Here is a 27,648-nt window from a genome sequence, read left to right as displayed (position 1 = left end):
GTGCAGAAATTTTGTCCCATTACACGTATTTAGTCCCGTTCTGCAACTTCCGTCCTCTCTTTGCACTGTTGCACAAATGCACTGTTACCTTGAATAAAGTTACTTTCCTGGGTTTAAACAGTTGGAAACATCTGAGTTAATGTAACAACACAACTCAACAAAATATCAGTCTGGTCATTTTTTATGTGGAAAGATACATTTAAGATTCAGACTAATACCTCTCAGCCTTTGTTGTTCAACCAAGCGTTCAGTATCAGATACAGCATCAGTATCATTAAGGATCACATGCTACAGAGGCACAGGAATATATTTTTGCTCTATGTGACATATTTGTGATATGAATCAAGAAAAACAGCAGTGGCTGTTGGTAAAATTCCACTGTCACAGCATGTAAAGTACTGTCAACACTGCACATACCAGCACCTCATACCTGTCATACCTCCACCGCTCTCATGCCTCTCTGTGAGTTTACCATCCAAACAAGCAGCTACCTAATGTAACCTTCTATCACTGCTCCATCCTGGTTACTCCCTTTTCATCTGAGCTTTCTGAATCAGAGAAAACACCCAGACTGAGACGACAGCTCATGGCACCAGAATTCACGTTCAGGCCAGACTGGAGGTAAATACTTCATGTTGAAGATCAGCAGGGCTGTCAAACAGCTCTTCCTCAGACGAAGTGATGCGTCAGCTCTTGGAATAAAAACACGTTGGTGCACGAGGGCCACTGAGGAGACTTCATGCAACTTACTTTGTATTGCATTTCAAGTTGAAGTCTGACATGCAGCAGGTATTTCTAACTATAAAAATGCATGTTAAAAATGTGGTGGGTTTGTTGTTGTTGTTTTTTATACAGGAGAGACTATGTAAAATATTTCTAAACAAAACTCCAAACTCCAAAACTCCAAACTCACAGTCCCTAATATGCCTTCACCAGCACAAGAGGATGATAGGAGGCTATTCAAATTCCACGTCTAAATATAACTTTTTGAATAATAGTGACCTTCCTGGTGCAGTTAAAACCAGAAAAACACCTGAGTTAATCTTGGCAGGTCGTAAATACTGTGATGACTAATCACTGAGCTGCAAATTAACTGGCAAAAACAAGTGGTTGTAAAACTTTATTGCCACAGACAAATGAAAATAAACAAGGAGTCTCATTATTTGGACATTAGTCTTTTCAGCTTGGTGGAGACTCCCCAGTAATTGTTCATTTGCACACTTGAACAGTGTGCAGCTCAATGTGGCAAAGCCCCATTATTCAGGAAAAGTCAACAAAAAAGCACCTGAAAAACAAACGGACAGCTCATCAGTGAGCTGAAAAACTGCCCCGTGAGTCCGCCGCTGCTGATACAGGAAACACACATCCATGTGCGTTAGCTTCCTCGTTGTGGCCTGGCTGATACAGCTGGTTTATGATTAAGCCGGTCGGTACGTTTGTGACACACTTCTCATTGGACCCACCTCTCGGCTGCACGTGTCAGGCCTCTTTGTGCAGCCAAACTTGGTCCAAATTGAATATGTTGTATGCTGTGTGAGCGCCGTCAGAGGCTGGATCAGCCACATTTTCCACACTCCTCCTCTTTTATGCAATTTCCAAACTTTCAAAGTCATTTTTCTACTGTCACACCGTCCTGGGAGAGGAGGAAGGGCGCGTTTGTTTCTGCCATCGGTCCCCTGAGGCTCTGTCTCCACCTCAGCCCAGCTCCTCCTTTGTTTTCCCCTGCTTGCGGGGCATCTTCTTACTGCTGCTGTCCTCCAGCTCTTTGCTCTTGTAGTAGTGAGGAGCCACTTCAAGCAGCCAGCCGCTCTCTATCTCGATCACCTGTGTGTAGGGAGGGAGACATTAATCAGTGTGTTTACAAAGGCAGGGATGCAGTTAAATATGGTACAGGCGCACAGGTCACACTTCCTCATTAGTGTGCTGTCTCATTCCCGCAAGCAGATATTCTGTGGAAGCTTCCACGCCGGACTCAATGACAGGTGTGACTGTTATTTGCACTTCAGCCTTTTCTGCGTTTAATGATCGTCCTCCACATTAACAGACAGGCTTGTGAGAAACAGACAACAAAGGTTACTGTATCCCATCCCCAGCAGGCAGACCTGTCTCATGAACTCCTTGGTGGTGAAGACCAGCTCGTGGTAGATGAGCCAGCGGGGCTGCTCCTCGAACAGAGAGCTGTTGGGGTGGACGTAGACCGTCTGCTGGTGCTTCACCGTCTTGTAGCCGCCTTTGCTCAGCCGCGCCGTGTGATAGAAATATCCCGCCGTCACCGCCTGGGAGAGGGAAGAGACTCTTACTGTCAAAGACGCTTGAAATGGAGGTCAAATCCTCACCTGGTGCCAGTTTATCAGATATATTCAGCTTCACCGACTCAGGAGCATCAGGAGATGTGTGAGCTCACCTCTTCACACTGTGTAGCATGGAGGGTTGCTGCGAGACGCCCAAATGTGTCTGTGCCGCGACACCTCCCCTTCCCAACCCCCCCCCGTGAAAGTCTTGTGTCATTGTCCTTTTTTATGTTTCTTGGATGGGATGTAACTGAAACGAGATTTCCCCTCGGGGGGAATAATAAAGGCTTTCTGATTCTGATACACAGACAGTTGTAAAACTGATACTCCGAAACCTTTTATAATGAAGTTTTCAGAGGATAATACGGATAATGTCGTTGTTGTTGTTGTTGTTGCACTGAAAATGATCCCAGGATTCATCACTACTGTATGGATAGATTAGTGCAATGATGTGAAAGGAATTCACTTATTAATCCAAAGAAGACACAACAAATCATTTTCGGTCTACTGGTGCATCCTCCACCAGTTACTGTCCATTACATGCAGACTGAACAGGTTTCCTCTTACAAACCTTTGGGCATCTACGTGGATGCTGCTTTATCCTTTATCCTGGCATGTAGATTATACACATTTACGGTCTTCTGGAGCAAACAAAAGCATCCTTTTACTGTTGAACCAATCTATAACACAGAGACGAGACTAGATCAGACCGCTACTGTCAGCGCCTCCTCAAAGACCGTGGGTCAAACGCTTGAGTAGAAGAAGGTCACCAGACACTAGGAGAAGGTTTGCTCTGGCAGGTGATTTTATGCCATTTTTTATCTGAAGAATATCAGCTGTTGCCATTAGACAGAAGAGCTGCGCAGGTTCGACTGACTAAATGATGCACCGCGGCCCTGATTCATAATATTTGACATAATATATGCCGTAGTATTCATTTTGCTGTTTGGTTAAATGTTTTGTTATTCATATGAAACAGTGAACGTTGTGGGACCCCGGAGGAATATTCTGATAAAATAAAAGAAAATGTAAGAAAACCAAATGAGGGGGGGCTTTATAAAGAGCTGATTCATCACCGTGCAGGATGGAAATCAAGGTGACAACAGCAGCTCTGAACAAAAACAGCATGAGATAGGAGAATGTGGAAAAGCAACAGATGTGTGGCATAAAGACCAAGTTAAACCAGTAACTGGGTTCTTCATCAGTCCCTAGATGGCTGTCAAATTATAGATAAAAATATTTAGAAAATAACAGAAAATATGGTGCTCATGGGAACCATAAGACCTAATACGGACCTCTGAATTTCAAAATAAAAGGGTTGAATTGAATATTAATAATCAAGGCCGGTAAAATAAGAAACTGTAAGTGCGTCCTCTCCTGGACGTTGGACATAATGTGGAGACAATGAGCCACTCAGAGCTGTGCATGACTGAAACACCATGACAGGACCGTTTGTTCATTAATGCAGAATTTATCTGTGATACAGGACAGGAGCTCTGAGGTGTTTTTGTCCTGTAAAAATCAAAGACAAACCAAACGGAGGCGAACAGTGCTGTGACTACAGCATACAGAGAAAACCACGCGTCGCCAAAATGTCATCTTTTCAGGAGCTTAGAAAAAAGCCTTTTCAGCTTTGTGAGAATTTATTGGTAGGAATCAATCTGGAGGTTCGTACTGAAGGCAGGTTTCGTGTGGGATGTGCAAACAGATAGCACCCAAATACAACTTTCAGACCTGCTTTTCCAACCTCGTTTTCACAGATGCACACAAACTGTTCACACCTGCTGTAATCTGGGCCAGGTGGTGCTGGGCGTGCTCACAAAAGCAATCCTTACAGGGACAGCAGGACACTGAAATACAGCTGACAGAAAGCTGACATCTATCACACACTCATCATTTGTCATCTGGCCTCAAAACAATGACTAAGTCACTTTCCTCGTGTTCGCATGAAAGCAAGGACACGTCAGCTCCCCCTGGCTTACGACATGGAATACACACAATGCCACTCCTCTGGATAAAACTCAAAGACTAACACAACATGTAAGTGACAGGATTGCTTTTGCCTTTTCAGCTGCTGGAGGCAGCGTGTGATGAAAAAAGGTGTCACCCAACTAATAAAACAAACGCCCTTGCTTATCTCAAGAGCTTTAGGGGTGCGTTCGCAGCACACACAGAGCCTGATACGAGGAGGCTAGTCACACAGCTTCTGTTCAGAGATGATTTACAGGTTAATCTTTCACCTCTTTATGGACACACGCAGGCTAAAAGGTGAAACTCAGCTTGCATTTTCAAACGCATCCTGGGTTGCTTATTTCATTTAGAAAAGGCGCTATCCTCGCCATGTTCTTGGATGTTTCAGTGGCTCTTGTCTGCACAGGTTTAGCCCTTTTTTTCCTGCTTTCCACTACTGTTGGAGGCGCTATGTCATTTCCTCACATTGACAGTTCCTGTCTGCCCTTACAGGACACACCACAGACAAAGACGAGTAAATTATGATCCATCCTCTCTGTTAATGTCAGGAACCAAAGCTGAGACTCCTGGTTTTTGTCGGGAAGCTGTGGTAGCACTCTGGGGGACTTCCTCAGTATCACTGACCTTGCGAATGGGCAAGCTGTCTCCCTGAGAGCTGACCACCTCCACCTCAATGCGATCCATCAGACCCTCCAGCTGGTCCCGGACGTCGCGGGCTCGTCTCATGGAGCGGAACTGGATGAAGTTCTCATAGCACCACTGAGTGGAGTAACCGCTCTCCACCCACTGAGGGAGAAAGACATCATGACTGCGGTTAGCGTAACACCTGCGTTCGAACAACATCTCAGGGCTATTGGGGTTTTTACAGGCCATGGCTGTGAGTCTGTGGGTCTGGGCCTCACGAGGGGTCACCAGATGAATCTGAGGGTTTGTGAGGTGTGCAACAGGAGCAGAAGAAACATATTCTACATATTTGCCTCTAATCTTTGTTTTAGCCATGCTAAGAATAGCAGTGTCAGTCCACCACCACAACACACTGAAATATGTCAAACATGTCAACTATTGGATGGACTGAGATTACACGTTGGACACACGTTCATGTCCACAGAGGATGAATCTTAACTCCTCTGACTCTTCCTCTAACACCATCACTGGGCCAATATTTTCATTTTCATTCATTTCCAACCAAATACATGCAAAACCAATGACATTCCCATCAGCCTCAGCTGTTCAGTGCTATTAGCAAATGTTAGCATGCTAGCATCAGTTTCCTAAAGTTGTGCATGACTGTATAACTTGACGTTTTTAGGAATTATTCAAATAAAACAAGGTTGACGTAGCTTTGATTTACAGGGTCACAAACCTTTGAGAACTGTAAATGAATAAATGCTGTATTCAAGTCTAAAAACACACTGAGGTTAGGAACATTAACAACAGTGGACTGGATTGCAATCAACTCAACGGTTGGCAATCTGAACATCTTCAGCTCTTTATACCTGCGTGTAGACATTGAGCAGCACCAGGTGGTCTCCCCCAGGCACCACAAAGTTCATCCTGGCGTTGTCGGCGTGCACCACTTTGTCTTTGGGCCGGTAGAAAATGGAGTTGTTCACCGACAGCATGGCCGCTATCGTCAACACTTCGTTGGAACATTTGTACCTGGAGGCAGGCGGACAGGGGGAAAACGAAGCCTGGATGAGACTGATGTGCGCAAGAAAACCAACAGCTGATGCCCGTATCAGACTGGAGACTTACTGCTCGGAGGCCAGGATCATCTTGCTCAGCATGGGGTCCACCGGCAGCTCAGCCATCCTGCGACCCAGCTGAACCCCGACAAGAACAAAGACGTTCAAACACTGGAGATTTTCATTCATTTCATAAATAACAGTTCGCACTAGAGTAAATACCAATGCTGTAAACAGCCTGTGAAAAACATGCTCACATCCTTGATAATCACTGATTCACAAGACCAGTATGGAAGTTTTAAGTTGCAGACACGATGAGTCATCTCTCCCACGTATCAGCACTATCGATCAAGGAAGCCACGATGACAAAGCCTCACAAGGGCCAGGTATGTACAGCGTGTCATGCAAATATGCAGACGATCGGAGTGAAGATGGACACAGATTGTGCATGTCAGAGCAAAAGGTTACGCATCTGTTCTCTATGATAGAAATGATGTTTGCTAACGACCCTCAGCTGATTCGACCGGGAATCATTAATCCACAATAAGCCTGTCGCGCATGCTGGACAATAACTGAGGGAACATTGCTGATTTTTCACAGACGTTTGCGGGTCTAGCTCACAGAATGACTGGAGTTTCACTGGAAAAAGGAAAATAGCTTATAAGGAACACAATAAAATGGCATCAGGATCAACTGAACATTATTTACCGACGGATTTACTGTTAAAGTTACTTGACTCTAAAACCTTGCATATAAACAGCAGATCCCACATTAGCTGTTAAATCCAATATTAAAATCAGTTAATTGATTGATTGAATTTAGTTGAATCAATTGAACTGTTGATCAGCAACGATTTAATAATTTCTACGCAAAATGAGATGAGAATCTGAACAATGAATATCTAGTTTAGACAAAATCTAGACTTCACCTTTGTGGTGTGGAAAATTATAACATAAGCATTTTTAGCATAGCATTTTTCACCATTTCAGACACTTAATAGATAGTAGTTAATTAGTTGCAGGCCTTAAATTTACTTATGTTACACACATAGTATTAGTACTAACATTAAGTACTAATTCCGGTCATTTTTTAGGATTTTATTTATAACACATAAGCATGAAGTTGGATCCCAGCTGACTTCAGTACAGAGGCAGAGGAGCGAAGGGCCACGGTATCAGTGGTTGTGTTGAATAACACGAGCTCAAGTATTATGTAAAACTCAGGACTGGCCAGCGTTATCTTATTATTTGCTTTTGATATGATCGAACGGTTTGGTTTCCCTTTGTTCCATTTTTTATCCATATTATAAATATATCAGATTATTAATTCTGACTGGAGACATTTGGGGTTTCACACAAATACAATGAAATTCTAAAAATGTTAAATCGCATATGCTTCTCCTGCTCGGAGTGTACAAATGATTCCTCATGTGATCCCTTGACAGCTGCTTTTAGACATCACTTTTAAACCTCGCTGGAAGTCAGAGGAAACTTGATAAATGCATCTAACGGCCTGTCTACACAGGAGGTGTTTCAGCTGCATTTCAGTCACCTCTGAGGAGTCGCTCCTATTTTAATCCAGCGGTCTACAAAGGCTGGACTCCTGAGGGACATATCTGACTCTTAAGCTGCTCAAAGCTCCACTATTTTCACCACCTGGTCTCGAACTGTCTGTCTGCCATTTGATGCTCTCTGGTACAATGAGTTTTTAGAGCTTTTCAGCTGCTGTGGCCAAAAACAGTGCTGTGAGACTGAAACAATGAGCTGAAACTTGCTATAAAGATACAAATTCAGGTGATAATCCTCTGCGCGTTCACCCCTACGAGCAAGGTCTTTCACATAATCACACTGTCTCCACACTGTCATTACAGAAATATCAATTATAGCTGCTGTAAGTGTACTGCAGGTTTGATAAATACAGGATAAATGAGCCTGTACCTTGGTGAGCTCCCCCATGTGGTTGAGTGCTCCCAGCGCGTACAGCTGCTCCAGCGCCAAGACCAGAGTCTCATGAGGAGGTGGGTCCATGAAGTCAAAGTGAATGAGGTCATTGATGCCTGCAAGCAAAAAGCATTAGCTGACTGGACAGTCCCAGCCACCAGGCAGTGATCTAATCTGCTCCACCTTAATGATCTAAATGTATGAAACGTCACTTTAATAGTCATTGTATCCCACTTAAGAGCGCTTCCTCCACTCACCCAGACTCTTCAGCAGCAGGACTACATTTCCCAGGTTGGTCCTCTGAATCTCAGGCACCGTCGTCTCCTCCATCTCATGCTTGAAGGCCCAGGCTGTGTAAAGCCTGAAGCATTTCCCAGCAGCCACTCTGCCCGCTCGGCCTGCTCTCTGGTTGGCTGAAGCCTGAGAGCGAAACAGAAACACACATCTAGAGTTGGCCGATACAGAAACCAATACAGAAGCTAACAATGCACACACACGCAGCTTAACAATAACAGAAGACACATTTGGACATTCGCTTTTATCCTGTAACACAACCTGCCAAATGCACCCGAGCGAGTGAATTTTGGCATTTAGAAATCGTGTGTGTTGACAACACTGCAGGACAAAATTTACCTTCCCTTTGCTTCGACGCCATCCTGCTTGTTAAACATTAAGAAAAACAGTGAGCAGTTACCCGTGAGCAGGGCGTGACAATGAGTGACTCCATGCCAGTGCGGGCGTTGTAACTCTTCTGTTTGCAGAAGCCTGGGTCGATGACGTAGATGATGCCATCAATGGTCAGAGAGGTTTCTGCTATATTGGTAGCCACCACAACCTGTGATTGACAGAAGAAAGAACGCACGGCGCCAAGAGATAAAGTGAGTAAGCACTGCTCAAACAAAGTAGAACGAGCGTTTAGTCCAGCTGTTAAACAAAAGTGATAAAAATATCAAAACAAGGCTTTTGTCTGTTGAACAGTGTTACATAAAAGTATAGAAAGGGTGAATCCCATTTCTCTTTTCTACCCCTACCCCTTAGCCCTACCCCTTGTCCCTTGCCCCTTGAAACAGAGTGCCAAGGGGTAGGGCCGAAAGTCAACCCCTCCGAATTGGGACACCCCTTCGACAATCGCGTACGTCATCAGTAGTCGCCGCTGCCTCTTACGTAGGCAGATGCGACAAGCTAATGCTACCGTCACATTCGATTTGTGTATGACATTCCTGCATGTTGTATCCCACAACGCTTTCAATGTAACTGAATACCAGCAGCGAGGTTGCCAAAGTAATTATTGATAACGTTATCACTGCAGATTATCATCAGGGCTGCCCACAGAGCACCGCTAGTGGCATTCAGCCTGGCAACGGTAACCACGTAACTGAAGCCTTGACTACTATCGATTTTTTTCGGGGTTTTTTTTTAACGAGGAAAATGACCACTACACATTGAAACAACGTTAAAATAGACAATAAAGTGGTTTTCGTACATTTTAAAACTTCATTCATGGAGAAAATACCGGTCTTGCAAGGCATTCTGAGAAATCTGTCGTACCCCCCCGTTTGGAGTGTGCTTCGGAAAAATCTCTGTTTGGAGGGGTACATAGCCCTACCACTTCCCCCTACCCCTCCGTCATAATGGGAATTGGGACACCCCTACCCCTCCACGTGAACGCACAAAACGGAGGGGTAGGGCCAAGGGGGAGGGCCAAGGGGTGAAATGGGATTCAGCCAAAGTCTCTACCAAATGTCATTGTGCTACAGCAGCCTCTGTTGGTGAACAATAGCATGGACAGGGGAAGCCTATTAGGAAACAATAAAAGCTCCTGCACAGACTGAGGGCGTCGTCTCACCTTACGGGCTCCAGGCGGGGTGGGGTTGAAGATCTTCGCCTGCATGTCTGACGGCAGGTTGGCGTAGATGGGGAGGACCAGCAGCTCTGCTATCTTCGATCCAAGCCGCCTGCATCTCTCCTGGAGCATCTCGCAGCACGCTTCGATCTCCTCCTGCAGGACACGAGCAGGCAGAGAGGTTAAAGGGTCAAACAACACACACGGACAAATGATAAGAGTTCGCCCTTTGTCGTTATATTCTTCAGTGAACAGCGCTGAAGGAAACAAGCTAACATACGTCTGCTATTTCTCCATCTACTTGTATGTAATAGCTCTGTTTATCTATCCTCTTTCAGCTTTGTCACAGTTTTTATGTCTATTTCTATCTTCCAAAATATTGTGATTGGAACTACGTGTTTAAGTAACATTTTTGTACATCCAATGTTCAGTATATATATTTGTTTTATTGTTGTATATTTTATTGTGTTGTATATTTGTTATATTCTTAGTAGAAATATTTTTTATATTGCTTATATATATTGTGACGGCCTGCCCCTCTGCCTGCTGATTGGCTGTTTCTCTTCCTGGTTGGCAGTGGTGGGCAGGTCGTCAGCCCAACTGGCCTCACCTGTGAGCAGAGTACAAAGGGTTTGCAAACCCTGCTCTCTCTCTCTCTTTTGCTGCTTCCAGGCTGGTAACCTGGTCTCAGGCTCCCACCTGCCAGGTGGGACCAGGGTATGTTTTCCTCCTGCATGCAACACTTGCACTCAGCCCATTTCACGCACCTACACTCATTGCATACATGACTGATTTACATTTATCCATACGCATACCTTTTTGGTTTCGTTTGACCTAATTTCAATTTTCATGGTTTACAAGTTAATTTACATTTCTATGGTTTACTAATAAATGACATTTTTATTTTGGTACATCATGTGTGGACTCCCTTTTTTGCCACTAACTGGCCCGGTTTGTGACAATATATATATAATTTCATTCTAATTCTATAATTCTATCTTGTATGGCGTACTGTTACAAAAACAATTTCCCCTCAGGGATCAATAAAGTAATCCTGAAACTGAGAACTAGAAACCTACTGGGCCAATAAAGCTAATTCCGATTCCCCTTTAAGTTCTGGTCTGGTGTAAACAGGTCTAACGGACTGACAGGTAACTCTGTGATTGGACAGTTTTGGCATTTCATGGACCCACATATTTCAGAGATGGACATCAGGTCGCGCTGTACTTTGCTGACACTGCTGTGTTTATCTTATCTGGTGTCACAAAGCGCTCACGGAGACTGAATACGAAAAAGGAGTTATCTATTGTAACGTTACGGTCAAAAAGGTCACGTTTAATGAGGAACTGTTGAATTAAACAGAGCAGGACTTCCACTGTGACTGATGGACCAGGGAAAATCAGAGTGACCGTGCTCACCAAATGTCAGCCTAAACAAACTGAACTGAACAGACAAAAGGCTCCAGAGTTGTTACAAGCTAAGAAACTGAGTGGTATAAATACAAACGCTGGAACATTTGCAGATATTGCACAGACAACACACGCAATCTCCCATTTCTACATGATCCAAAACTTTGAACCGATCAACAAAAATCCAATCCCACACTTGTTATAAAGAATACCTGTCCAGTGAGGAAGACCAGAATGTCTCCAGGAGACTGAGTGACGTGGATCTGCAGCACCGACACCACACAAGCTTCCAGGTAGTCTGCCTCCGGAGCCTTGACAGCACGACACACAGAACATCAACAGAACAGCGCTCAGTGTTATATCGCTGTCCTTCTGCCACCAAGAAGCAGCCGTCAACCAAAGAATTCACAGACTATTTAAAAAAAAAGGTAAGGCACGCCGTATTAAGCGTTCAAATAACATGCTTGTTCTTACTTTAGTGTAGAAGATATCGACGGGGAACCTCCTGCCAGGGATCCTGAAGACAGGAGCGTCGTCAAAGAAGCAGGAGAAGCGCTCTGTGTCCAGAGTGGCGCTCGCCACCAGCACCTTCAGGTCCGGTCTGAAGCGGGCGATGTCTTTAATCAGACCAAACAGGATGTCTGTGTGGAGCGTTCGCTCGTGGGCCTCGTCTATGATGATCACACTGGAGGGAGGGAGAGCACAACACACTGCTGAGAGGGCCAGTGGGGAGTCTATGGGCAACAAATGACCAGAGGAGCGAGAGCTCAGGCAGCAGATGGAAAGTGTAAATACTATATTTACTGCCTGGTGGTTCTGTGCCTCTGCAGCCAGTCATGTCCAGTTTACATCCACGTCTGTCCAGACTCATAATACATGCAGTGAAGGCTTCGAAGGAGTTTAATAACAGGCAGTAAGTGTTTTGGGTAAATGGAAATTCTCACTAAGATTCCAGTGAACAATTTCCAGGGAGAAACCCGCTGTCTTCACTTAGAGATTATTTTTTAGGATTGATAGAAAGCTTCATCACATGGTGCAACAACACTCACCTGAAGCTCAATATCAGCAGAACCAATGATCTTGAGGTGGATTACAAATATAAATGTTGCTACTAAGAAGCGAAAATGACCAAATGTGAAATATGGTCACAGTCTGCTCTTCTGTTCCTGAGCGACGGTGTTGATTATGTCACAGCGAAGTGTTGAACATTAAGCTGTCACAGTGAAACTGACCTTTGGCCTTCTGGCTATGAACTGTCATCACTTGTTAATTTTTAAGACATTTGTGTGAAATGTTGTCATAATTACAGCACGAATTCTTAAGTTGCGACCAAAAATGTGTTGTGTCTGGCAGCACAGTGACCTCTGCGCAACGAAATCTAATCGTTCATCCGTGAGTCCAAGTGAACGTTTGTGCCAAATCTGAAGAAATTCACACAAAAACATATAAACACGTGACAAATTTCTGTTTGCAAAAATAAATGCTGAAATGAAAACATAACCCGTGGATTAACTGCGTACAGCAGTAGCAGGTTAAAGCTCTACCTGTAGCTGGCCAGGTCGGGCTCGGTGAGAAACTCTCGCAGCAGCATGCCGTCTGTCATGTACTTGAGCACTGTCCTCTCTGAAGTGCAGTCCTCAAAACGAATACTATAACCCACCTGGATTAGGAAATAAAGTTAATAAGAAAACTCTGGTGCAAGGATTTTTACCCACATCAAACAAAAGGATGTTAAATATTAGACAACAGCAGTACAAAAACATGACGCAGTATGATGCAGAATTCACTGCTGCACACATCTTAAACAGCCTCCTTTAGCCCCATCATTAATAAAACTGTTTGTAATAGAGTGACAATGAAATGGGATCGACTTGCTGGTGTGCCAAACTCACCTCATTCCCAAGCTTGACGCTCATTTCCTGCGCCACTCTGGCTGCGACCGACATGGCCGCCACCCTGCGAGGCTGTGTACATCCGATCTTCATGCCTCCTTTAGTGTAGCCCTGAGAGAAGAACAACAGCTTGAAGAGCAGATTCATTTCTCCACTGACTGCCTGTGCTGCCTTGTCGTGCGGATCATTTCAGTTCTGTTTGCAGAGGGTTTGATTACCTTTGTCTATAAGCAAACATCACTCCCACACACAGACTTCAAGTCTCACTGATTTTCTTTGGTTAAAATTTTGTCCACCAGTGATCAAAATTAGCAAAGGATCAAGTAAAGATGACAGAATAGGAGTGTCTTTGGGGGCAGAAACTACCCAGAAAGGCATGAAGCTGTTTAAATTGACTTGGATTACTTTTTAACCTTAACTTTTCCTCAGTACTGTGCAGTCGTGCTGCCTTACAGCGGGACTTTGTTGTATATACTGCTCACCGTTCTGTGAGCAACTACAACATGGTTAAAATGCAAGCTCACATCTTCCAAGAGGTACTGTGGGATCTGGGTGGTCTTTCCGGAGCCCGTCTCCCCCTCAATGACCAGGATCTGGTGCTCGTGGATGGCAGTCAGCAGGTCCTCTCTGTACGGGTAGATGGGCAGGCTGCGTCGGACCTCCTGCATGGACTGTTTGTTCAGCTCCGCCTGGGACAGAGCCGGGGCCTCTTGATCCTGAACGTAACAGGGTCAGAAGAAAAGGCTGCTTTAGTTCTCTAAATCTACAGCCAGAGATACTTTTAATCTTCAAACTTGTAGTCAGCCACAACCAGCAGACATAAGTGACATCACTCGAAAAAATTCATTTCAAACAGCTCCCTCTGGAGCACCAAAGGCAACTTTTACTTTTTTAACATATGCAGTAGTATTTTCCAAGAAAAATATCAGTTGAGTTACCCTTTGAAACGACGTTAGTCTCAATGGCAGATTCAGGATCTGACAATCAAACTGCATTTCATAAATAAATACCGTTTGACTGAAGATTGAATATTGTGGCAAACGGACCCTCTCAGAGTGTTTTCATCAGTTTTTATCACTGCGAAGGTGAATGAAAACTGAGGCACACATACTAATAAAGCCGCAGAACGTGCCGGACGAACCCCACCTTTTCCGTCCGCGTTCCCTTCATCGTAATGGCGGTGCTGACAAAGTCGATCATCTCGTCCTCTTCCAGGATCAGCTGGTACTTCTCCTGCTCATGCCTCATCCCTTGTTCTCGCTCCCTCTTGGCCCCGAAGCTGAGGGAGGCCGTCTTCAGCCTCTCCTCCTCCCAGCGGCCCTGCTCTCCTCCCAGCTCCATGGGAGTTTCCTCCAGCTCCAGGTCCCTCTGGGGCACCTCCTGGTCAGTGGCAAGAGGGAGGGGGGACATCAGAAGCACATCAGGAGGCAACTGTCGCTGCACATTGTGTCAGTATGCATCATCTCTCGTTCCTACCTTGCTTCTGTTCTCTTCCGGCATGTAGTACCTGTTCTTCCTCTCTTCCTGTTCTCTGGCACCGGCCTTTTTGTAATCTTTAGCCAGGTCACGAAGGGTGCGTTTGTATTCCAACTCTCTTTTCTCCCTCTCAGTCAGGTCGTCTGTGGAGAAAAGGTACTCGTCGTCTTTGATCTCGGCCTCCAGGTCCTCGAGCTTCTCTGCCTCTCTCTTCTTTAGATACTCCCAGCGAGAGCGTTTCCTCAACTCTGGCAACTACAGAGAGGAAGAGGAAGATAAAGGATCAGAGAATTTTAGCACAGTTTGGATCCTGGCAAATGGTTTTTACTGTCTTTATGGCTCAACACAACAAACTGTATTCTCCCGCCCAGAGGTATGGTTCTTAGGAAGTCTGCATGCGATTGTGAAAAATAAGAGGGTTTTTTTCCACCCACCATATTCTTCTGATCATCTTCAGCCATCTTCAGCCTCTTCTGAGCTTCCTCATAAGCCTGGAGAAAAACAACCAAAAGGTGAAGGTGTTTATCTGCATGACAGAGCGGGTCACCTTTGAAAGAATTCCCACGTCTCCCACCTTTTTGTCCGTCCTCTCTGTTATGTTGCGGGTCTTGTCTTTGTCTCTCTGCTTCACTCGCTCAGCAAACGCATCTCTCTCTTCAATGTCCTGCTGTCGCTCTCTCTCTTCCTTCTCCCACTCCTCCTCTTCCTCCTCTTCTTTCTCGAGAGACTTGTGGTCACTTTTGTTTGAATGACCCCTGATATTGAAAAAACATCAAACTGCAGCTTCTGCACAACACCTTCAACCTTTTTTTTGGCTTAATCACTAAGTGCTTACTGTTATCAGTAAATGCTACGCAACAGCCTGTCCTCTATCGAACAATATGAGGCAAACAACAAAGTAATGAAAAACAAAACAACCACAATTAAGTCAGTAGAAAATATCTGGATTACCTTTTAGGTGCTTCTTCCTCACTTGACGATTCGCTCTCTTTCTTCTGTCTGATGTGTTTCCTCTTGTTTCCTTTGTCCTTGTCTTTGCTTTTCTTTTTACCTTTCTGCTTCTCCCGTACAACGTCTCCATCACTGTCGCTGTCCTCCAGTAACATGTACGTCCGATTCTTCCTGTCCATTTCAATGGCTTCCCGTTCCATCGCCCGGGATGGTTTCTCAACAACCTGCTTGCGAGGAATCTATAACACAGCGGTAAAAGATTGTTGGAGGTTTCATTTCCAAAACTTTTACTACTGATAATACAAGCAACTATTGTCCTGTTTAAGGCATTTGAAGCTCATGTAAATATGTTATGGCAAGTTTTCACAGAAAATGACAACAGAATGTGATAAATATACCTTTTCATAGAGCTCTTGCGCAAAGGAAATCACACTCTGGTCAATGTCTATCGTGCCTGTCTGTTCCAGACGATTCACAAAGTCCTGGGAACTCGATGCTTTCCGTGCAGTGCCGATCATGAATTGAGACACGTATCGGTCACTCAAGCCGAGGATGTCGTGGAGGCGGTCGTTCACCCACTGCTCTAGGTTGGCCATGGTGCCTGTCAGGGTGGGAGTCACAACACAAGAGCATGGTTATCAATAATCCAGGTGTCCATTAAATCACACATACTGCAGCACATACTGCTGACTGCAACCAAACAGCCATTGTCTGAAATCTGCAGTGAATCAAACCTAAGGGTATAATTAACGGAGGTGTTGTACTTGACTACATGATACTGTGAGGTGTTCCTAATTTGTTGTCCTTCCTATGTGCTTAAATAAGAGGGGCATAATACGAGAAAAACCTAACCTAACCTGCACCACTAACCATAATCTCAATGCTAAAACATGTAATTGAAATAATGCTTCGATGAAAGTGAACATTTTAGGCATCATAAAAGCAGACTTCGTGGCAGAACATTTGTATTGGATTAGACTGTACAGGTGTACCTTATAATGTGGCCACTGAGTGAATAATGGCTATATGTTAAAAGTTTTGCGAATATTTCTAATTTGTATTAGATTTTTGTCTTACTTCAGATCGTTATATTCTGAGGAAAAACGCGAGTACACTTCCGTTGACACAAAAGTTCCTCATCAACTTCACTTACCGCTCATAAAACCGCTCAAACAACGTTGTTGTTATGGTGGAGATAGCAGACTGTGCGTTAGCTAGCTAGCTAACTCAGCTAACTACAGTTACAAATAAGTTGCTAGCTCAGCTGTAGCTCAGGTTTCCAGTGAGGACACTTAATGGACACGTCCATCCCTCCGTAGTCATGTGAAAATATTTATCTGCGCTAGTATTTTTCGAAAAAACACCACAAAAGTAGCTATAATACACGTTTGTTCCGTTAGCTAGAAAGCACGCCGAAGTCGAAAGCGGAAACGCGTCATATGAAATTATCGAAGAAGAGGTGAGCTGCACTCGAGGCTGCGGCGCTTACTGCCACCATGCGGCCATCTGACAAACAACAACAACCATCAGCTCCAGTTAGTTATCTCAGAAAACACAAGTTAAATAACAGCTACTGCAGTATTGATGATTTTAAGGGTTGTTTGCCTCACAAACGCGTGAAAAAAGCGTAAAAACATAAGCATTCATTTTTAAATTCAGGAACTGTGTCACATTGAGGGCAACTTAAAACCGGAGTCAAATTCCTTGCATCTACTCCTCTACATATGTTTGGCAAATGACTGATTGATCCTGATTCTGACTAACTTGGACCGAAGTCATTATTGTTATTGTTGTTTGTTGTAAATTTAACATTGCCTTAATAAAGAATAATGTGGCTCTTAAAGCTGGTGATATTAGGCGGCAGTGCTTAGATCACGTGTAACTGGCTGTTGAAAACGGATGTGATCTTAAAACCACCTGAAGAAACAAAGCCTCTTCTGCAGAGGCGGAAGAAAGCGCGCATGCTCTCCAAGAAAAAAAAAAAAAAAAAAAAAAAAAAAAAAAAAAGTTGAAGTTGAACGAGTATGATGACTTCTCATCAGCGCTGTCAAAGATCTCACTCCCCTGAGGCAAGTCTCTCCCTGCGGCCCCCTCCCCGGATCATTCTGCTCCACCAGAGGTCTCACCTGTGACTAGGTTGAGATGAGGACTCCGCGGATGAGCTGCGGATCGCCGCCGCTGCTGCTTCTGCTGGTGCTGGCAGGAGTTTGCACTGACGGGTACAAGCCCGTCATCATCGTGCATGGCATTTTTGATGGACCACAACAGTTCAAAACGCTTTCCCTGTACATTAGCAAGGTAGGACCTCGGGAACATGGGCAAATATATGTGTTAAAAAGGCGTACTCAGATATTTTTTATTCATTTCATCATGTTTAATATTACTTTCTTTTAATAACGTGTAAAAATGCTGTTGAAAGTAAAAGTCCTGCATTCGAAATGTTACTTAAGTAAAAGTATGGTATGATCATCAATATGTGATTAGTGTAATGAAAGTACTCGTCATGCATAATGGCTCATTTCAGAGTGATGTAGCCTATATTACAATATTTTATTGCATTTTGATGTGTCAGTATAAAGTTGGGAGTGATTTCAGCAGATTACTGAGTGTTTTACAGTAATGTCTAACAATGCTTTATAATGTAGTAGTTGATTATATTGTGTATTAATAATCTGAAACTGCAAAGTAGCTTGCAACTGATGTTATCAAATAAATGCAGCGGAGTAATACAATATTTCCCTTATATTATTTTATTTCACAAATAGTAAAAGTAGCATAAAATAGGCATTTTCAAGCACGTGAACGTACACAAACAGGTACAGTACTTGAGTAAATGTACTAAGTTACATCCCACCGCTGATTGAAAGATAATTTGGCAATGAGTGATTTAAGTTTGATCCATCTGTTTTTGCTGAACCTTTAAGCATTTTACTCAGAGAAACACTTTATAAACCCACTTTTCATACGTCACTCACCGGTGAGGCTGCATACTGATAAACTGAGCTGTCAGACTTCCGTCTCATCCCTCAGCTAGGCATTAACTCAACTTTATTGTCCGTTTCAAGGTAATGATTCTGACATTTTCTGTTCCTCAACATCAGTTTTATTTTGGAGGAACTTCTGACTGAGTTGGCTGATAACATTATCAGGCTGACAGTTTACTGGCAGTTGATTGAATCAGCTGTACTGTGGTTCTGTTAATCTGTTCTTCTTCTGCGGCTCAGTTTGTATTTTAATTCTATTTCCAGACGCATCCTGGCACTGAGGTGATCGTGATCGACTTGTACAGCAACCTGGCCAGTCTGAAGCCAATGTGGAAGCAGGTCCACGACTTCAGGAAAGCCATCGACTCCATCATGCGAAGGTCTCCTGATGGCGTCCATCTTCTGTGCTTCTCACAAGGTCGTCTCTCCCGTTCACACAGACACTGCAGGCACGCTCGCTTACACTTCTAAACATGCATCCGAGCCCGGCCTTTCTTTAGCCATGTCAAACTGGGGGTGCAGCAGCAGCAGCAGCAGCAGCAGCAGCAACAGCAGCAGCAGCAGCAGCAGCAGCAGCAGCAGCAGCAGCAGCAGAGTGAACCTATTCTTACACATTAAATGTAAACGCAAATGAGGAGGGTCAGCATCAGAGTATCCTGCCACTAAAAGATGGAGGATGTGATGAATGAGGCGTCAGTCTGAGACAGAACAAGATAAATTCTCACTGCGAGATAATGTCTGGCAAACATGGATGTTGTGTAGTTTGTAGAAGCTGATTGCAAGAACAAAAAGGACGGAGTGTCAGTGTCACGAAGGTCAATTTAACAAAATAACCAGCGTGAGTTTATGCAGGAATATACAGCGAACAGAGCAAAATGCAAGGTCTCTCCTGCTCTTTACACACACACACACACACACACACACACACACACATTGTGTTTTTTATCACTTGTGGGGACATTACATAGACTTACATTCATTTCCTGGAGCCTTACCCTAACCATAACCATAACTATAAACATAACCACCATTTCCCTATTCCTAATCCTACACCTAATCTAACCTTACCTTACCTTAACCCGTAACCCAATCCTCAGTCTTCACCCTAAAATTTAATGATTTACATTAAAGGGAACTGCATTTTGTCCCCATAAGGGAGGTGAGTCCCCACAATGTGTCCGTGTAAACAGATTTTTGTCCCCACAAACGTGATAAATACCAGTCACACACACACACACACACACACACACACACACACACACACACACACACACACACACACACACACACAATAAAGTTGAGTGACAATATCTATACACCACAGACTTCCAGCTTCCACTTCCACATGTCTTGCAAACCGAGATGTTTCTGTGCCTTACGCATGTTCTTTCACTCAAAAGTGTAAAAGCAGGAATCATTTACAGAAAGACTGTCAAACTTTTAACCTCAGGCTGGACAACAATCTTCATTTTTCACAGTAAACCACAGGAAGCCTTACAAGTGTTAAAGCGAGCCAGCATGCGCAATACATGAGCCCGAGGCTACGTTTACACGTAGCAGGGTATTTTGGAAAACGGATATTTTGGCCCCTCCGTTTTCAAAAATAACATCGTGCACACAACATCGTTTTCAAAAATGTCGTCGTTTACATGAACCCAGATAAATATGCCGTCGAGCGCCATCATAACTATGCCAAACCTATGGGCGCGAGTTTAAACATCGGTCGCTCACATGACGTTAAGTATTTTCAGTCGCATATTGTGAATTGCTAATTATCAAATATTTGTATGCTTGCATGCTCAGGTAGTCAGTGAGGTAAATGTTATCCATGTGAGCTAAACACATGAGCAGTGCTATTGTGAGAATGTTAGCATGCTGTCGTTAGCATTAAGCTAAAAGCACTGCTGTCCTAAGTGCAGTCCCACAGCTGCTAGCGTGCTTGGCTAGCGTGGCTGTAGATTGTTATGCTGGCAGAGAAATAGAAAACAGTAAACACTCCTGCTAGAACCAGGCTAATATGATGCTACACACTTGGTAAACACATGTAAATGTTTGCTCTCAGCATGCAGGATGGGTCTCTGCAGAGGGCCTGAGTCACTGCATCAGATCATATGCTGTGTCTTGGTTTGTCTGAGCCGAATCAGAAGAATCAGAATCAGATTCAGAAAAAGCTTTATTGCCAAGTACGATTTTTCACATACGAGGAATTTGTTTTGGTGAAGTTGGTGCATGACACATCTACTAAAAATAAGCTATTAAAGAAGTAAAAAATATAACAATATAAACGTATATACAAAAGTCTGTTTTTTTTATTTTCAGAAACACAGTCTGTTTTTTCAGAAAGAAGTCCAAGCTGAGCGTTAATGTGAGCGTTAATGTAACACATAGAGTTATGGCAATGTCAATGTGACAAGATGAGGCAGAGGGGGGGTTCCGGGCCTTGTTGATAAGGCTGACAGCTGACAGGAAAAAACTGTTCTTGTGGCGTGAGGTCTTGGTCCTGATGGACCGCAGCCTCCTGCCAGAGGGGAGTGTCTCCAAGAGTTTGTGTCCGGGGTGGGAGGGATCAGCCAGCTGGGATCAGGGTCCTGGAGGCCTGCAGGTCCTGGAGAGACGGGAGGTTGCAGTCGATCACCTTCTCTGCAGACCGATGACGCGCTGCAGTCTGGCCTTGTCCTTGGCGGTGGCAGCAGCGTACCAGATGGTGATGGAGGAGCTGAGGATGGACTCAATGATGGCTGTGTAGAAGTGCACCATCACTGTCTTTGGCAGACTGAATTTCTTCAGCTGCCGTAGGAAGTACATGCTCTGCTGTGCTTTCTTGATGAGGGAGCTGATGTTCGGCTCCCACTTCAGGTCCTGGGAGATGATAGTTCCCAGGAAGCGGAAAGACTCCACAGTGTCAATAGTGGAGTCACAGAGGGTGATGGGGGCAGGTGAGGCTGAGTTCTTCCCATTGTCCACAACCATCTCCACTGTCTTTAGAGCGCTGAACTCTAGGTTGTTCTGGTTGCACCAGGTCACCAGATGGTCAACCTCCCACCTGTAGGCGGACTCGTCGCCATCAGAGATGAGTCCAATAAGGGTGGTGTCATCCGCAAACTTCAGGAGCTTGACGGACTGGTGACTGGAGGTGCAGCTGTTTGTATACAGGGAGAAGAGCAGAGGAGAAAGAACGCAGCCCTGAGGGGGCTTCATGCACTGTTTCCTGTCAGACAGGAAGTCTGTAGTCCACGTGCAGGTGGACTACAGACTCTTCAGTTACGCTCAGCTGGGAGAGCTTCTCCCGAAGTAGAGTTGGGATGATGGTGTTAAAGGCAGAGCTGAAATCCACAAACAGGATCCTAGTGTAGGTTCCTGCGGAGTCCAGGTGCTGGAGGATGAGGTGGAGGGCCAGGTTGACTGCATCGTCTACAGACCTGTTGGCTTTGTAGGCAAACTGCAGGGGGGCCAGGAGAGGGTCGGTCATGTCCTTGAGGTTGAGAGCACAAGGCGCTCAAAGGACTTCATGGCCACAGGTCAGGGCGACGGGTCTGAACTCTCTTAATGTTGTGACTATTTATTTTATTTTTTTTAGGTGGTCTTATTTGTCGAGCGGTCCTCTCCACGACTCCAGACCACAACGTGCACACCTTCATCTCGTTGTCATCACCACAGGCTGGACAGTATGGAGGTCAGGCAGCTTCATTTTGTGTTTTAAGCATGTCTAACTAACCCGTGTCCTCCAGGGCATCCTTCTCTGGACACTGTAGGCCTCTCTGTTCATATTCTATGAATACTTTATCCCCGATATTGGGGGAATTGACAGCTTTGATTTGTGGCAGATCCTAATTTGCATAATACTGCAATACATTTTCTTACTCTGTAGACACAGACTACCTGAAGTGGGTCTTTCCTGACTGCGTGAAGAGGACGGTGTTTCGGATTTGCTACAACAGACTCGGACAAAAAGTGTCTCTATGCGACTACTGGAAAGGTGAGAATGAGGGAGGATGATGATTGAGAAGCAGAGATGTTAACTTTACGTGAGGAGAACCTGCACATGGTTCATGACATACTCCCTTTAAAAGATCCCACAGCAGATGTTGTCTCCACAGACCCTCACCACATATCCCGCTACCTGCAGAGCAACACCTTTCTGGCAATGCTCGACGGTGACAGACCTCACAACGACATGAACGGTAACAATGAATTACTGTCATGCTCCACACTTGTGACTGTACGGTGAAACTGTGCATTGAAAAGGAAAATTCTGCATTTCACCTCCTCAGAGTGGAGGACAAACTTCCTGCGCATCAAGAAGCTTGTGCTGATTGGAGGACCAGATGATGGCGTCATCACGCCGTGGCAGTCCAGGTTTCACTGTCATCAAAGTTTTAAAATGCACATATATATATATCAATTAGCAGATAACATATTATAATGGCATTGATTATGCGGCTCTATAAATTAATTGTAGGTACATCTTCCACCAATCAGTAACATCCATGTAGCCTGAGAGGCGAAACCCTGGGATGATAAGGACTATTTATTAGTCCTTATAGCTTTTAAGGCCTAAAATTCAGTCAGAGATTTTTTTTAATCAATATCTCTCCTCTGGATTTTGGCAGCTTAACAAGTATTGAAAAGTAATGAGGGCCATGTCCTCCCTCAGCCCCCGTGGAAAGCCCCCGTAAGATAAGATAAAACTTTATTAAACTGGGGAAATTAAATTGTTGCAACCAGCAAATAATTTAAGAGAGACACTGAAAGATCAAAAAACAATAAAAAGGATACAAAATAAAAACTAAAAATCAACTATATACATGCACATTACATACAAGAGAATAATAATACTACTGCCATATTGAATTGCACTGAGCCAATTGAATTGAGTCAGATATGGACATTGCTGTTGTAGATAATGTAAAGAGAGCCTTCAACGTGTGTGTTGAGTTTGCTCAGAACAGCTGCAGATGTTTCAAAACCTCTTTACCTGGACTGACTGCTTCCTCTTTCCTGCACAGCCACTTTGGATTCTATGACAGCGACGAAAACGTCGTAGAAATGAGGAACCAGGAGGTGAGCTGCAGACTAATGGCTGTGTTTCACTGAAGCTCGGCCAAACCTTTCACCTGTTCCTCTTCTCCGTTTGCGGCCCGGAAACTCTTCTTTATTGTTCTTACTTCAGGCTCTCTGTCAAATGATGGATCTCCGTCTGTCCTCCTCATCAGGAATAACCTGTCTTTCTCTTCTTCTCTCCTGCTGAAAGTTTTACAAGAACGACACGTTTGGGCTGAAGACGCTGGACGCTCGCGGGGCCATGGCCATGTGCGTGTTCCCCGGAGTGAAGCACGTGCAGTGGCACTCTAACTTCACCGTGTTCAGGGGCTGCATAGAGAGCTGGCTCACATGAAGACAGCTCAGAGTGAGAGCGAGTTGGTGCTATTTGACTGAATACAGATGAAAGCTGGTTACACGTGCAGATGCGGTTATGCTTGCGAATACTGTTGCAGCTCACGCTTCTCCAAAGGTGTGCAGTTATATTGTAAATAGCAGAAAAAAGCAATAATTTACAGATTAAACTTTTGTACAAACATTCATGATTTTTCTAAGGATAAGCCCTGATTTTCTCAGTAGCGCCACCTTGAGCTGGATATTTGTAGTTTTTGGTGAAATGTTTCAACAAATCCAAGTTATTGAAGAAAATTCAATGAAATCTAATACGGATTCATGTTTCCTGCAGGATGAATTATAATAACAATATTAATAATTTGGTGATCTTTGTCAAAGAGCACCATCATCAGGACAAGACCTTCTATTGACATGCCCCGTCAGCCTCAGGTGTAGCTACTTTGTGTTTTCTGCTAATTATTAGCAAATGTTAGCATCTAACGTACTTATCATGCTAACATTAGCATTGTAAACATTATACCTGCTTAGCATCATCGTGTTAGCATTATCGTCGCAGGTATGTGGAGCATTTCAGTCCGTGTATCTTTCGTTCTTTGATTTGTTCCTTTTCAAAACCGAACTGGAAAAACAAAAACAAACAAATAAATAAAACAGAGTTTCAAAACCAAAACGGGAAAAGAGAAAAATCAAGTGTTGCTTTGTTTGATATTTATGGAAAACCCATGATGGCATGATGTGCGCTTTACTAAGCTTTAATAAATGGTCAGTTTTATGTTATCTTCTGATTCCTCAGTGTATTTATTCACTCTCAAAAAGTTCAGAAATAATGTCGACATTAGGTTCAGGTGCAGCCACAACTGCTACAAGTTTCTTCTTCTTCTTCTTCTTCTTCTTTGTGTTCTTGGTGGTTGGAAAATGAAAAAATTCTTCTTCGCTGTGTTCTGCTTCCCTACATTTTCAGTCACGGAGAAAACAAACCTGGATTTCTCTGGATTTCTTCGCTGTCACAGAGCTGCTAATGTGCTTTATATGTCAACATTAAAATAACAAAAATAAAAACTGAGCTCAGTGTTCTGCGGCCCTTTCATCAAGAGAAAAGATCATAATACTAAATTCTGATACTTTTTACATCCACTATATATTTGTCGAATGCGACTTTGTAAATCTAAAAGCTAAGGATCAATTAGCATTAGTATTTTTTCAGTGATGCATTTTGTGTTTGGAATTTATATGTGAAACAGCTTTTAAATGTAGTAAATATGTGCTTGTTTTTTCTCTCTTTTGAACAAAAAAAAGGGTTTATATACAACATTTTTCCTGCACATAAACATCCTCAAATGGTGCTTATTATTACGGGCAATAGTCTGAGTGAGTGAGTCATGATACATGATGAAACATGAGCAAAGGCAAACCCATCGCTGCCCTCTGGTGGACGTTTCTGGTACTTTGCAGTCCTTTAAAGGGTAAATTCAAACTGCTCCACAGTGCAATGGAAACAGCTTTGTCTCGTTGGGCTGAAACTTTTTTAGGCTTGCTGCTTTTCTGCCACAAATACATCATGATAAACTTTCACAATTTTGTGTTAATTGGCAGTTTGAGGAAATCTGAAGTGCTGTAATTTGTATCTGTATTAAAGTGTTTTGTAAAAAGGTCAGTCTCGCCAATAATTATTGGTATGCTTGTTTATATTTGATTGACATAAAATGATTTTATTCATTTGGCAGACACTTCTGCCCAAACCACATAACTTACACAATTGAGTCAACACAAGAAAAATGAGTAGACATTACAAAAACAAACATTTAAAGTGATAAACAGTCAGACATTTTTAGTGATTGTCTATGTTTAATGTATTTTAACATATTCAGGCTGATTTACTGTTTATTTATCCAATAACCCTTATAGACAGACTCAGCCCCTGACTGTAGGGTTTATGTTGGCTCTTTTGCCCTTCACACATGATTAAATCAGAGCCGCATAGGGCTTGTGGTCAATCAATTAAACCGATGGATTGTCCCTAATTAACTGATTCATAGTGGTTGAGTTGTGGAGTCTGAGGTAATAGAAAAAGGAGAATTTGTGTAATCAGAAATTTCACTTACATATAATATATTTCCCAATCATTTTGAGGTATAAAGTCATAAGCACTAGATTTGATCACATGATTTAAGGGGGAGGTGGAGGATGAAACGTTCACGGCACTCCTCAGTAATTTAACCCATCACTCCGGATGGCATTTTAACCATCAGGAAATTACAGGATATGGTCTGCAACAGACATGGACATTCTGCACGAATACATGGTTCTCACACGGGCATGAAACACATTTGACATCATTTAGTGGAACTTAAACTTAGGGATGTCATTATATGCAATGCTCACGGTGAATAAGAGTCCATAAATCCACTTCGAAATTATAGCGAAAAGACGCTCCAGAACTTGCCTGAGAATCAACACATTTTTAAGTTTTCTTCAGTATTAAAGTAAGCCGCTGACAGCTGTCTGTACATCCATGGATGTATTACAAAGCGGCATTGCTAATGGATAATTCGGCATGCTTTGAAATTATGCCAAAAATGTGGACACGTGTAGGCTAAAATGGGTTGTTACTGATTTAGTGGCAGAAATCGGACTCCAGTGTGTTAACACTGTTTATTGTGGTCTTATACTAAAGAGCTGTCATAAATTGCTAGTGTGTGGTGAGAAGTGGCAGCATGACCCGGTCCTGGCCTGCTGTGGATGAACTTTGTGTTCATGCCTCCTAAAAAAAAAAGCCTCCGCCGCTGTTTGCGGACCTCCTCTCTCGCGCGCTGCTCCAAACAGGTATGACCGATGACGCCAGCAAGGTGACACCCACCTCTCTTCCTCTTCTCCGGTGTGTTGCAACGCGGCTCCGGCTCAGTTCCCGGTGGAGATTCTCCGGTGAGAGGAAACTTGTTGCCTCACACTGACATTTCGTTTGCGGCTTCGCTTCATTTGTGAGCCGACAATGAAGATTTCCTCCCCGCTCGACGGACTTTAACCTCGATCACGTCCAGCGCGTGAAGCCCGGAGGACTCAAAGTAAGACAAAACGCTTTTCGTGAACGCTGATTGTGTGTTTGTCCAGGCTGAAGTAAACGGAGGCCGGTGAGTGCCTGCATGTTGAAACACTGGAGCTCCACTTTCATGGGCTGACGTTACTTTCACATTGAATCACTGCACCTCCGCTGCTTAAAATAGACCACAGTTCAGCTATTTTCCACTGGATGATGAAGAGTTTCCCTTTGGAAACATGTTGCGTGCTGTTTGCGTTTTCCTGCCGGACATGGTTGAAGCTGTTCAAAGGTTGTGGGTCCAGACGTGTCACTTTAAAGCGTCTTATTCGCGTTTTTCAAGTTAAATTCATGTGTCAAATGGTCTCATATGATTTAACATGGCCTGTCGGTCTTATTAATTATGATTCAAGCATGTTTCATGTGTGATTTAAAGCCACTTGCGGACGCGCTGTGAGGTGCGAAAGGTTCAGGGAGAGCCTGAACGTTGCAGAGAAAGTTTCATTCATCGACGGTGTGACTGAATTCACTGTCAGCGTGGCTCAAGGTCGACGTGTCCCGCCCTGTGGGAAGCTGCTGTAAACACACAGCAGCTGTGAGCTGCAGCAAACCGGCCAAAACATCCGTGCAGGGCAGAGATAACACAAAGTCCCAGCATCAGGGAGACACTTTGACCTATCAAACCGACCTGTTTCACGTGAAGAGAGCTGGAAAAGAAGCGTTTTTCAGCATCTGTCATCTCAAATGCAGCCTCTTTAAATCAAACCGACAGCTGTTT

General features: G+C 43.8%; 2 protein-coding genes across 2 annotated transcripts; one reads left to right on the top strand and one right to left on the bottom strand.

Annotated features, from left to right (window-relative positions):
• Positions 1–168: 168 nt before the first annotated feature.
• dhx16 (DEAH (Asp-Glu-Ala-His) box polypeptide 16) lies at positions 169–16,897 on the bottom strand. The gene is made up of 21 exons (XM_070966632.1): positions 16,612–16,897; positions 15,857–16,059; positions 15,459–15,697; positions 15,082–15,262; positions 14,942–14,998; positions 14,508–14,762; positions 14,178–14,411; positions 13,556–13,747; positions 13,032–13,142; positions 12,684–12,799; positions 11,614–11,824; positions 11,352–11,450; positions 9,734–9,886; positions 8,582–8,722; positions 8,145–8,307; positions 7,885–8,003; positions 6,018–6,085; positions 5,759–5,921; positions 4,887–5,048; positions 2,103–2,276; positions 169–1,824 (listed from the first exon to the last, which is right to left on the bottom strand). Exons 1-21 carry the CDS (start codon positions 16,616–16,618, stop codon positions 1,696–1,698), a joined length of 3,177 nt encoding a protein of 1,058 aa, XP_070822733.1. The 5' UTR covers positions 16,619–16,897; the 3' UTR covers positions 169–1,695.
• Positions 16,898–17,516: 619 nt separating this feature from the next.
• Positions 17,517–24,614, top strand: LOC139333967 (lysosomal thioesterase PPT2-A-like). Its single transcript, XM_070966691.1, has 8 exons — positions 17,517–17,756; positions 18,707–18,860; positions 22,020–22,115; positions 22,311–22,418; positions 22,540–22,623; positions 22,714–22,798; positions 23,449–23,503; positions 23,694–24,614. Exons 1-8 carry the CDS (start codon positions 17,601–17,603, stop codon positions 23,835–23,837), a joined length of 882 nt encoding a protein of 293 aa, XP_070822792.1. The 5' UTR covers positions 17,517–17,600; the 3' UTR covers positions 23,838–24,614.
• Positions 24,615–27,648: the final 3,034 nt, after the last annotated feature.

The sequence above is a fragment of the Chaetodon trifascialis genome, chromosome 7 (genome assembly GCF_039877785.1).
Source record: "Chaetodon trifascialis isolate fChaTrf1 chromosome 7, fChaTrf1.hap1, whole genome shotgun sequence".
Taxonomy (NCBI): Eukaryota; Metazoa; Chordata; class Actinopteri; order Chaetodontiformes; family Chaetodontidae; genus Chaetodon; species Chaetodon trifascialis.
The sequence above is the reverse complement of the archived record's forward strand: the minus strand, read 5'-3'. Positions and strand labels throughout refer to the sequence as shown.

Bases quoted from the DNA above. Each gene is read 5' to 3' on its own strand.
- LOC139333967 (XM_070966691.1), top strand. From the start codon at position 17,601: ATGAGGACTCCGCGGATGAGCTGCGGATCGCCGCCGCTGCTGCTTCTG. The intron at 18,861-22,019 runs GTCGTCTCTCCC...TATTTTTTTTAG, and splicing joins TCTTCTGTGCTTCTCACAAG to GTGGTCTTATTTGTCGAGCG. The intron at 22,419-22,539 runs GTGAGAATGAGG...TTGTCTCCACAG, and splicing joins TCTATGCGACTACTGGAAAG to ACCCTCACCACATATCCCGC.
- dhx16 (XM_070966632.1), bottom strand. The intron at 2,277-4,886 runs GTCAGTGATACT...TCCCTCTCCCAG, and splicing joins ACAGCTTGCCCATTCGCAAG to GCGGTGACGGCGGGATATTT. The intron at 1,825-2,102 runs GTCTGCCTGCTG...CCCTACACACAG, and splicing joins CCAAGGAGTTCATGAGACAG to GTGATCGAGATAGAGAGCGG.